The 12,685-nt window shown below is 41.9% G+C and overlaps 1 protein-coding gene across 4 annotated transcripts in view; it reads right to left on the bottom strand.

Annotated features, from left to right (window-relative positions):
* Window positions 1–538: 538 nt before the first annotated feature.
* Zfp318 (zinc finger protein 318) overlaps window positions 539–12,685 on the bottom strand; it is a 37,406-nt gene continuing 25,259 nt past the window's right edge. The window contains exons 7-10 of one of the 4 annotated variants that reach the window (NM_207671.4): window positions 12,240–12,440; window positions 11,680–11,779; window positions 11,068–11,186; window positions 539–10,825 (exon numbers count right to left, since the gene is read on the bottom strand). In NM_207671.4, the coding sequence (NP_997554.2) occupies window positions 7,673–10,825; window positions 11,068–11,186; window positions 11,680–11,779; window positions 12,240–12,440 (3,573 nt within the window). In that variant the 3' untranslated portion in view covers window positions 539–7,672. Of the gene's footprint in view, window positions 10,826–11,067; window positions 11,187–11,679; window positions 11,938–12,035; window positions 12,441–12,685 lie in introns of all 4 variants that reach the window. The other 3 variants (XM_011246554.3, XR_385351.4, NM_021346.2) reach the window with 3 other exon arrangements.

The following is a 12,685-nucleotide window of genomic DNA, read 5'->3' as shown; positions in this document are numbered from 1 at the left end:
TAACTGTGAGAACACCTGTGTGCCAGCCAGGGTTTCAGTGTTTAGGGAGGCAGTTAAGACTAGAAGGGCTGCAGATGACTCAGCAGTTAGTGCCACTGGCTGCTTTTCCAGAGGACCTGGGTTCAATTCCCAGCACCCACAACTGTCTGTAACCCCAGTTTCAAAGGGCTTTATACCTTCTTCTGGTCTCCATAGGCCTGTGTCCATGAGGTTGATTCTCGCCTCCCTCTCGTTTGAAAGAGGGTCTCACTATGTAGCCCTGGCTGGCCTAGAACTCACTATATAGACCAGGGTGGTCTCTCCCCCTGAGTGCTGGGATTAAAGGAATATCCCACCATAACCATCTTAGCAATTTTAAACATCCTCTTTGTGATTGTCCCTCCCCCTTGAGTGTCCTCTACCCATTTGTATCACATTTACCTAAGACCACACCCAATTTTACCTTTATTTTCATATGAACTAGAAAGGGAGGCTAGAACCAGGGCAGTTATCACCTGAAGATACTGGGACTCACGGTCCAGAAAGAATAGAAGCTCACTTTTCTTATAACTACATTTATTTATTAATGCACATGCCAAGGTATATATAGAAGTTAGAAGACAACCCGTAGGGATTGGTTCTGTCTTTCCATTATGTGGGTCTCAAGGTTCAAACTCAGGGCCTCAGGCTTGTCAGGAAGTGTTTTTGCTAAAACATCTTACCAGTTCCCACAATTTTAACATTAGAGGTGGAGTTTAGTACTTTATTCTGTGCTAGATAAGGTGTCTCTTCTTAGCTTGTTCTTCCTCTAGATAGAAGGACACAACACACATATTTACTCACCCAATCACTGGTTCCTGGTAGCTAAAATGAAAGGGCTTTCTCCATAAAGGTGCGAACAGCCAGGCCCACCTTCTGTAAGTCAGACCTAAGGGGGACTGTCTACTGGCCACAAGGACGCACATTATTTCCATAATCTCTGTGGTTTCTATCCCTGCATTCCTGGAGCAGAAACATCTGCTTCAGTCCTTCCGTTTGAAAATGTGAAGACTTCTGGAACTGCCCCTGGAAAGAAAAGGAGATAGATCAGCGAGAGGCAGTAACAATGTGATCATAGTTATTGTAAAGTAGGTAGGTACAGGAAAGCTGAATAAAATCTTAACAGAGAATCAGAGGGGAAATGCAATAATTCTTCAACATGGTTTTTATGTTTTTGCTTTCTCCACATTCTTTATTTTTATTGATTTATTTTATATATGTGAGTACACTGTCGCTGTTTTGTGAGACACTCCAGAAGAGGGCATCAGATCCCATCAGATGGTTGTGAGCCACCATGTGGTTGCTGGAAATTGAACTTAGGACCTCTGGAAGAACTGTCAGTGCTCTTAGCTGCTGAGCCATCTCTCTAGCCCATATTTGAAGGATTTTTAAATGTTGGTTTTTTTTTTTTTGTGTGTGTGTGTGTGTGTGTGTGTGTGTGTGTGTGTGTACAGGGTAGGGGTGCACATAAGTGAGGGTGCCCAGAGAAGCCACAAGAGGGCATCAGATCTCCAGAAGCTGGAGTCACAGGTGGCCATGAGCCACCAGATGTACATGCTGGCAACTACCCAGTACAGGCTCCTATCTTCTCAACTGTCTCCAACCCTTCTTTCAGTTCTTTTGTTCTTTCATTATATAATTGTTTCTATTTTCTTCCTGCTCATTCACTTACCTTAAACATACTTATTTTCTGCAAAACTCCTTACTTTTGTGTGTGTGGGGGGGGTATGTATGTAGGTACAAACACATGGAAATCAGAGGACAGCTTTTAGGAGTCAGTTATTTTCTTCTACCGTATATACGGGTGGGATTGAACTCGGGTCATTAGACTTGGCAGCGAGTACCTTTACCTGCTGAACCATCTCACCAACTACAAACCTTTCTCTATTGATTGCCCTGGCTCCTTCATGAATGGAAGGAACAAAAGCCCATAAAGCTTTAGGTCCTTACATCTAGATATGCATTATCTTCCATTCTATTGTCTGTAGCAACAACTTTGATATCTGTTGTGGACTTGCAGTCAAGTAAGCTTTGTGAAGACAAATGTCTTGATTTATAACATTTAATGTCCAAGTGTTTGTACATAAGCAAAATAAAAAAATGGCTGGAGATTCTTAAAGAAGGTGTATTGCCCTGAGAACAGTGGCAGTAGTTTATTAAGTCTTGAGGGGTAAAAACCCAGGATCTATTGGTACTGATGGAAAGAAAACAAATGACAGAGGTTAAACACAGCTTTGAAAAAAAATGGGTTTTAGCACACAGAAGGATTAAAAAAACAAAACAAAACCCAGATTTATAATTTTTTTTAGTACCAGACAACTCCAACATAATCTTGTCTTGTGTGTGAATTTATACTTTTTACATGTATAAAGTATTTTTATATAAAATGCATTTTCATTGTCAGAAGTTGAAACAGAGCAGTCAATACAAACAAAATTAGTTTTCCCCTGAAAGATAATCTTTTATGTTTTTATTTTTACCCATGAATGAAACAGTTAGTTTTAGTTTTGCTGAAATGTCAAGAAGATATTAGGACATAAAACACTGAATTACTTCTTCAGCTAGATCACAGGAAGTCTGGAGTCTGACCAGCTGGCACCAGCACTGAAAGTCAGACCAGTTGAAAATCAGCGTTCTCAAAATGCCTCCAGCCTTTTCTTAGCAGCTCTTAGCTTAGTCAGGTGACCTCCTTACATTTCAGTTTCTTTTCTAGGAGGTGTAAGGGCAGTGTTCCCCATCTCATCTGGTACCATGGCTCCAGAATGTTACTGTACGAGAGGACCGCCTGCGAACTTGATCGCATTAACTTCCACAGAGCTTTGTACACAAAGAACCAGGACAGGAGAACAAAAAGACAGTTGGCTTCTAGAATGCTAAGCACCCAGCAGACATAGGCAGCAACTGAGTTTTAATCCATATACAAATTGCTAAGTATTGACAGTCAGTTAAGGAAAATAACTATTACCATAGTGATTTTTTCCAACATTTTTATTGAGATTTTCTATTGGAGGGGAGGGCAATTGTGCACTATGAATACAAAGGGAGAAAAGCAGAGTAAGCAAAGAGTGATTTCTCTTATAGCGCAGTCAGTGCACATGGATTAGCCAACAGACGCACAGAAATAAAATTATAACCATGTTAAATGCTTCTACATAAGCATACACACTTATGGATATTTCCTTCCAAGTGTATATGGGTCAAGGTATCTGGATACTGGTTATTTTTTTTTTACAATTATAAACTTTAAAAATTGTACTATCCATGAGACTATTATTGTATACAGAATTAAATTATACAAGCAAGCCAGATATGTTGGCATATACCTGTAATCCTGGCCCTTGAGAGGTAAAGGCAAGAAGACTTTTATAAATTTAGGTCTAGCCTTTTCTGCACAGTTAATTCTAGGCTAGCCTGGACTAGTGTGAGAAGCTGTCTTTAAAAAAAAAAAAACACATCACATAAGACCAAAATGAAATTAAATAAACATAATTGCAAAATCAAACTCTACCTAGGCCCAATGGATCAATGGATACATATACAAAATACCCCTGCACTTGAGGTTCGGGGAGCGCGAAGCATTGTAAGAAAGAGCCAGAGGATCCGAAAGTTTGCTGTGAGATTGTGTCTCCTAGTAATGCCAGGAGGTACACCCATAAAGTCTCATCATCGTGACTGCCTAGACATCAGCTGAGCAAGGAAGATACCAACAGACACACCTATGAGGCTTCAACCTACACAAGGAACTATAGGAAACCAAGGCATGCTGAGAAACAGGCTTCTCCAGAGAAGAGCACATCAACTGATTATTTAATAGAAATAGAGCCCTGAATACACACATACAAGTGACATTATATAGGCTGCTTATAATCAGACATATATATATGTACATATATATGCATGTAATAACAATGAATGAAAAAGTGGGTCCTGAATTTGAAACAGAGCGAGGAAGGATATATAGGAGGGTTTGGAGTGAGAAAAGGGAATGTTTTAACTATCATCTTAGAAAGAAAGAAAGAAAGAAAGAAAGAAAGAAAGAAAGAAAGAAAGAACCACCTAGATATTCGTGCTACAGTGGATTAAACAGTCACTAATTATACAAATGCATAAAAATGCAAATTCTAAAAAAAGTCAGATATACTCTATATTTATATATTTTCATCTAAACTGTCAACAAGTGAGGACTTGGATTCTTACTGGATCTAGTACATAAGCCTCAGTGAGGAGACCCAGTTCTTTGAAATACGTGAAAATGAAACCACCCCTCCTTAACAGCTTCACACGCTCCCGAGCATCCTTCTACTTACCCTCCCGCCACTGTAATTATATCTTGCATGTCCATTTTCTTCAGTCCCAGAAGCTGACAATCGGACAAGACATATTTTTGTATGCAAAACCCTTTTTTTGCTTTCTCAGTTTTGAGAGATGAAATAGGTGAAGACTACTTTACTGTATTGCTCAGTAGTATTAGCAGAAAGAGCACTAGAGTATTACAGGCTCTGTGAGACCAGTTATAAATAGGGAAAAGATGCTATATACAGCAGAAAAAAAGCATTCACAAAGCACAGGGGCCTTTCAGGGAATAACTGAAAGAACTGGGTGAAAGTAGGCATTTGTCCATATTTAAACACTACTGTTAATTTCTTACTGCTGAAGTTGTCGAGTAAAAATTTAGAAGGAAGGGGGGAACTAAAGAGAAAGCTCAGCAGTTAAGAACACTAGCTGCTATTCCAGAGTATCTGGGTTCAATCTCCAGCACCCACATGGCAGCTCATACCTGTCTGTAATCCCAGGTCTGGGGCTTCTGACACGGTCACACAGACATACATGCAGGCAAAACACCAATGAACATAAATTAAGAAAAAAATTGTTCTGGACTTAAACATAATGATATTGCAACAAAGCCTGTGTAAAAGACCAGAGCCCATTCCTCACCTCCAAGGTCAAACTGTTTTAAAATCTTTTTTAAAAGATTTATTTTATTTATATGAGTACACTGTAGCTGTCTACAAACACACCAGAAGAGGGCATCAGATCCCATTGCAGATGGCAGTGAGTCACCATGCGGGTACTGGGTATTGAACTTGAGACCTCTGGAAGAGCAGTCAGTGCTCTTAACTGCTGAGCCATCTCTCCAGCCCCATGACCAAACTTTTAGTTCCATAAGATAAACCTTTAAAATGTCTAAGTACCTGCTACTGGACTAGAGTTCTGCACTTTCACATGGCTTCTCTGGACAGGCTCCAAAGCTAGATGCAGTTTATCAAAGGGCGATGGCAGCACTTCCTGCAAACTAGTGTCCTAAAATCTGTTCCCTCTGTGGGTTCAGGGTAGAGTTGAAGAATGCCATTCCTTCCAGGGACTATTCCAGAGGAAACCCTAGATTTACAGACAACTTTAGAATAAGCCCCGAAGCCATTCTGCAGTTATAAGGGAAAGTTAAGGCTCACCGTCCTCTGTGGAGTTTTGGCTCTGGCTGCCTATGGTAGGTCTGCCCTCCTTAGGTATTTATTGCCTTGTCCTTTCTACTCCTTCCAAGTACCTGCCCCCCCAACCTAGGGAGTGAAGTTAAATCTAGGTATGATTAATTTCTCTCCCCAAGAGAGAAGCGGAACTGAGGCCTGAAAGTCAGTACAAACTGGCATTTAAATTTATTTTTCCTTAAATTCCCATAGATAACCTCCTATAACAAGAAAGGAGCAGTTTTCTGAAGAAGTGATCTTTTAAAATCCACTGAGTTTAAGCTTTTCTAAGAGCAATTTTTTGAGTCACTCTATGGTTTCCAGGCCAAGAGAACACTCAACTCAAACTTTAGCTTAAGACCCGAGGAACAGTATGTAGACGTGCTTCCACTGATGGCCCACGTCCAGCCCCCAGAATCAACTCCTCAAAGCTGTCTTCTGACATCCATGTGCATGCATTCTCATACTCTCTCCCACTCCTACCAAGGTTACTCGGATTCTGTACATATTTGATTCTGAGATGAAGTAATAACCCTCACCTTTAAAGGAATAAAGACAAATGCCAACTAGAACACAATGATGTAAAGAAACTCATCAAAAACAAGGCAAAGCAAATGGCGGGGACGTAGTCAAGGACTCTCACATCCATGCCTTTTCACAACAGAGGTCAGAACTTGTAAGTTGGAATTAAGAGTCTAAAAAACAAAATATTCTCACCAAACTCAAACTAGGGGTTCTGTAGATAAGGCAATGGGACAGGAACCCTGCAGAAAGGAATTGAAGGAATGCTGAGGAGCAGGCGGAGGCTGGCTCTGCTCAAGTCTCTGTTGAAGCAGGTTACACAGTCTGACAAAGGAACAGCATGAGGAAACTGCAACAGTTTTGAACCCCGAGGCATGGGCTCCCTGACTCCCAAGTGCATCCCACCCAGCACCTGAATGCCCATTCAGAGCTCCACTTCCAGAAGTGCCTGGGGGAGCCACCTTCCCTCTACACTCTGGCAGCACAGGGGAGACTGTACAATCTCTGATCCTGATGAGAAGGAAGTGGCTCTGGAGAAGGACAGTTGTAGGCTGCAGTGGACAGGGCAGCCATTCACTATTCTAGTTTCTTTTGAAGTTCCAATTTGTGTGGTGTCAAGACAAACATACAGGAAGAAGTAGAAGATGAATACATTTATTCCAAAAAAAATTTAACACATTAAAAATGGATTTAAACTTGTCCAAGCCAACTTCATAAATTCTTTAATCTTTTATTAAACAAAATGTACAACCCAAAACATCACAGTATGGTGGTAATAAGTTGGGTAAGGAGAGGTAGAGGGTTACATCTATGTTTGTGGAACAGAGAGTGAGTCCAATCCCAATTTAAGATCTTCTACAGTTCACAACAGAAATGGCTGATAAACAATTTAACATAAAATGTACTGGATCACAATATAACGAGCAAAGGCCGTTTCAAAACTAAAAGTGAGCTCCAAAACACAAATGTTCCTGGCACCGAGCCAGGAATGAACCTTACCAGTTTGCTGTCTTCCAAAACTGAGCCTGTCAGTTTTTCTGTCATTTACTGAGGCCACTCCCAAACAAGTCTGTTGGTGACTCAAACCATTTGAAGCAAAGGCAACAAAGTAAGGAGCTAATTAATAAGCCAATGAGGAAAGTGAGAAGAGCAAGCAGGTCTACTCACGCTGTCCTAACAATGGTAAGGTAGGCCCATCCGAAGGAATGGAACCTACAGGAGGACAATTCTTTCTTCAAACGCTTTCCTTTCCAGCAGGCTTTGGTGTTTCTTCCAGAGCTCCATCAGCTGCCCAGAAAAGTAGATAGGTATACAGCACGGTAATATACAGCACGGTAATTGAAGTCAGCTGTTTCCCATCCCCCCTTATTCCAGAAATGGCAGCCTCAAAGCCAAAATCAAAGAACACTTTGTGGTGAGCCAGATAGACATTTGACTTTAATGACAAAGAGAAAATAATTTGGCCAAAAATTAAAAAAATTAACAGAAAATACTTTTCTTTACAGATATGTAGAGAAGTTGTTAAAACTTATTTTGTCTAGTATTTTTAAGGGAAAGAGGGAAGAGAAGGCTTTTTTTTTTTTTTTTAAAACTCCAAAGAACATTTACTGTGCCGGTTCCAGATGAGATTGCCAACTAGTCTTGGGATCCATTTTCCAAAATCTAATGATTCATCCATTTAAGTAGTCCTGACTGTTATAAACATTGGACCTTGTGTGGTCTGGGATGACATCAACTGCAGCTTCTTGTTCAGGCATTTCCCGAGGGCTCACATTGCCTCCAACTACCTGATCCCTTGAGGGGGAGCCTGAGGGTGGAGTTTTTACCAAATTCAAAGCACTGTCATTGTCTTCACTTACTTGAGGAACTGCTACCTCTGAGACAGACACACTCAGAATTTCTGGAGGTGGTGATCCCATCTCCAGTGAACTACACTTGAGAAAGGCATCTGGCTCAGAAAGTGGAGAACATGGTTTTTGTTTTGGAACTCCAGGTGTCCGTGTGACAAAATCAACAAGGTCTGGAAGGCAAGGAGATGGTCCAAGGCCTGAAGGACTGACTGTGGTGGATTCCATTCTGAGTAAATCTTTCTGTAGTGGCGAAGTTTCTTTTACGTCCTCAGACAACATTCCTCCAGCTAAGAGGTCAAGGGCCTGGTGTGTTCTCTCACCTCCTAAGTCGTGGCCAACATTTTCCACAGGGTGTCCAGTTTCCAAAGAGTTAGAGGTGATTCTCCCATTTCTGGAATTAGATGAGCTATGTGCACCCTCTGTTTCAAAGTTAAGCACCAAAGTTTTGGGAGATTCTAATGGAAATCCAGAAAAAGATGGTACTGGTTCAATGTCACTGGAACTGGAAGGATTACACATGACAGATGACACAGAAATTTCTTCAGACATTTTCTCTGACAGGGCAGTTGGTGACCTCCGTGTCTGTTCTGTCTGACTATTGTGGAAATTGGCATGCATATCCCCCAGATTCCTCAGAGATGCAAACCCCTCTACCTCTAAGTGTGTAGTGTCAAAGTTTTCCAAAACTTTGCTTTCTATTGTCACAGTTAGTTCTGGACGGGTACCTTGTAGCTCCACATCTTCCAATCCTGGTTTTTCTGGCCTCTCCCAAATCTCTTGTCTCTTTAAACACAAACCTGATCCAGCTGGAGACAGCAGAAGTAGTTCAGGCATGCTTTTTGGATTCTGGAGCAATGACGGAAATAAATCTATTTTTGTCCTTTTGGAAGGGAGAGACGGACTCAATTCAATTACTACTTTACTTGTATTCTCATGTCCGGTCATCAATTTGCTAGACTGTTCTCCCTTTTTGTCAACTGTTGACAACTTGGGTTGTCCTATTTCTCCTTCCCATGTATTTCTGTTGCCATGGTTTGAATTAGAATCTTCTATGCTGTTGGCACCTTCTTCTTCTTCTTCTTCTTCTTCTTCAGTTGCTACCTTTCCTTTTAATTCAGTCTTTCTCTTCATTTCACTTTCTCTGCAACCCTCTGACTGGTATACCTCTTGGTTCTTGTTTTGGTTATCTATGAGGTTAATTTCTATCAACTTCTGAGGTCCGTTGGTTTGACAGTGTGTATCTGATAGATGAGAAGTTGAATCTGTACCAGGTGGCCCTGGCTCTCCCAGGTCAAATCTGATTTTCCCCTCTGGAGGTCTATCTTTATGAGTGTCATTCTGGGAAGAACCAGAAGTCCACATGACCAAAGTGTCTGTCTTTGGGGAAACTATTTCATAAGGCTTATTTTGGTATAATCTTGTCAGAGGCTGTAGGAAGCTATAGGTGCTGTCTCTGCTTTTGGGATCTATCTGATCTACAACAGACCATTTCCCTGTGGACTCCATACCTTTTGAAATAGGATTTTCAAGATTACTGATTTCAGTAGCAGTGACCAAAGCACTACATTGAGGCAGGTCCTCTGAGGACATACTACTGTTCAAAGTACAAGTGGAGGAGAAATCTGAACTTTCTGTTCTAGGAAGGCTACTGCTTTCCCCATTGGCTAATGTACTACTACTCAGCTTAGTCTCATGGGCCCCCTTTCCACCACTACTGTAGAATATATCATACAGGTCCTTAGCATTGGCTGTGGCTAAGCACGAATTTCGCTTTTCTAATTTTTTGGCCTGTTCACTGAATACACTGGAAAGGGGTGGTGGAGGCCGTACTAACATAGAGATTAGGGTCTGGTCCCAGTCACTCTCACTCACCCCAGGAGCTGTCTCATCAGAAGGAATTACAGTTGGTTGTTCTGAGGCCATGAAGGCCACAGGCAACCCTGGGTTCAAAATGTTAGGACCTTGGAACCCAAGACTGAAAGTCTGAGATATCACCGAATTAGATTTAACTGGAGTTAAGACAACATTTGCTTGAGCAGGGGATGGGGCAGATAGCTGAGGTACAGCCTGGGGTGGTGGAGGGGGTGGAGGTGGAGGTGGGGGTGGAGGTGGAGGTGGTGGCGGTGGAAGTAGAGCCAGCATTTGCTCAGGTACTTGGGATGGCTCATTCTTTTCAGCCAGTTCCACTTTTTCCTCTGGAGACCCTTTTAGAACCACCTCTTCTCCTCCAAAAGCTTTGGAGATGATATCTGGAGGCAAGAGAAGATCTGATGATGACTCTTTAACCACTGGCAGAGGCTTGGTGGATGTTCCAGAGGACTTGATAGACAGAAAGGTATTAAGAGGAGCAGGCTTGCTCACTGTGGCTGAACCTGACTTGCGGAGTACTGTGGATGGGATAGGCAAGTTGGGTCGGATCTTAGTCTGTGTTGAAGTCGTAACGACAGGTGTCCAGGGACTGGTGTGTGCAATGACAGTTTTTCCAGAAAGCTTGATTTTGATGGGCTTTGCCTTTCCAACTTCAGCTTTGCCGTCATCTCTGTCCTTACTGGTTTCCACCGTGTCTTCCTTTGGGGCCCCTGGGGTCACCACTGAACCTTTTTCTTCTTCTTTTTCTGGCTTCTTCCAACTGAACTTTCCAAAAGAAGCTGCTATTGATGCTACTGATGGCTCCTTCTTTACCTCTTCTTTCACCTGGGGTCTGAGGCTAGCGTTCCCCTTCACCTCACCTTTCTCAGGGGCACTCCCATCCTCCGAGAGCTGCTCCTCTAGTTCTCCAGGGGCTTTGTCATCTTCCTTTACTTCTCTCACAATTCTTGCCTTTTTTTCTATCTTCTCCTCCTTTGGTTTCTCATTAAGTTTGCGTTTTAGCTCATTTTGCCGTCGCCGCTCTGTCTCTAGAACGACAGCCAAGCCAGCTTGGCGGTCCAGATTTCTTCGTTCTTCATACAATGGGTTTTCTTCCACATATTTCTGGAAAGAGAAAATATAAAGGTTTAATAAGTTGTCAAATTGATATATAAGAGAAAATCTTGGCCCTTGCCACAGCTACAACTCATTTAAGAATAAATCAATCTTTTCAAGAATTAGGGCTGAGACTATCCTAGTGTTAGATGGAATATGGAAAATGTTGGTGCTAACTCTGATATTTGACCTGGTCAAAAGAATTAGTCCAGGAACTCTAGTGAGGCGCGCCAGGGACTTCACAGACCAACCTTGTAGTTTTCGTTGTGCTGGTGACCCTTGACATGCTGCTCTCCAGAAATTGGATCCCCCAAAAATTCCTCACAGAGTTGGCAGTAAAACCCAGTGACAGGAATCAGAAACTCAGAGCCTAAAAGAAATAGAAAAGAGGAAGCGAGACTTTTCCATCAAGGATGACAGAAACCAAAGGCAAATGCCATTACTTTTTTGCAATAAGACGACCATACCCACTTTGGAGTCAGAAGTGGCATTTAGATGAATCCCAAGGACATACTCTTTCTAACCTAAGGCTTTAACCTCTACACAGCTATTCTTTTTACCACTTGGGAACACTGCTTCACTGGCTAAACCAGTAGCACCCTATGCCAGATCCACTCCTTAAGGTCTAACATGCACCAAGCATCTTTGAAGAGACTTAGAAACCACACTCCTCAGTAGTAAATTACCGTATTTGCATGAGGAGAGCTCCCATGTAGGTACTAAGTACGCACTCGGGGGTCATCTCTACATGGAGCACTGACTACTTATAAACATCATTTTAAAGATATTCAACTTCTCAACTTCTTAATAAAAACACTTCAAAAATATATTTTAATTGAAAAAGCAGGGAGAGAGAAACCTACCTTTTGCAGGAACAGTTATCTTGTCAGTTCGCTTTACAGTGTCTTGCTTAGCCTCACTCTGGGTCTTTGAAGCCCAAGGTCTGTTGTAGGGATCCAGTGTCTATTTGCAAGAGGCAGAGGTGCTCACACAACAGCACTAAAGTCTCAATGACCCACTTTTCTCTCTTTTTCTTCCCCTAAATATCAGACCAGGGAACCAGCAGTTCTTAGCTACCCACCCCCACCCACCAACTCTGCCAACTGTTTAAACGGAATCACCTGTGGAAAAGGTAAAAACAAGTTAGCTCAAGTACTAGAAATGGATAAATAACAATTCAGGTACTCAAGGAATCAAGAGAGAGAGAAGCCTCACTTACACTCAGATGGTGTTTAATTATAGTAGGTCCCCTGAACTGAGCCCTGGGGATAGCATCTCCTTTGTTGTTAACTCTTGGCTCTTCAGAATGGGCTCCTGCCCTTTTGAGAATGTTTCATTTTCCAGCTTTGTAATGCAGATGGGAGCACAGAGGTTGGAGGGGAATGAGGGTGATAGAAGAAACAACAGAGGTCAGGATACCTACCTGTGTGTGCTTCTTATTGTGCATATGGGTGAAGAAGTCAAACATGGTCCCACAGGTGGTATTGCAGTCTTTGCACCAGTGACTGCCAGCATCATAATACTCATAAGCAGCAACAGGCTGGTCAGACTGCTTAACAGTTGGTTGGAGGCTTTCAGTAGAACTAGGGCTCTTAATACAGGACTTTTCATTCATTTTTGATTCCTAGAGAGAAAAACTATACTTAGAAAAAATTCAAGGCAGTCCAGATTTATCTACTTGCAAAAAAGCAGGTGGTCACACAATCATAGGAATCATGGCCACAGGAATCTCAATCACAGGAATTATGACCATATGTCTAGTGTGTAATATAAAAAGCTATATAAGATAGGGAGAACCTTAATAGAATCTATATCCAAAGACCAAGAAAATGAATTAGGCACTATAGCTCTTTCACATCAAGAATGTAA

This window comes from Mus musculus, chromosome 17, assembly GCF_000001635.26.
Source record: "Mus musculus strain C57BL/6J chromosome 17, GRCm38.p6 C57BL/6J".
NCBI lineage: Eukaryota > Metazoa > Chordata > Mammalia > Rodentia > Muridae > Mus > Mus musculus.
Note: the sequence above shows the minus strand (reverse complement) of the source record. Positions and strands in the feature narration are given on the sequence as shown.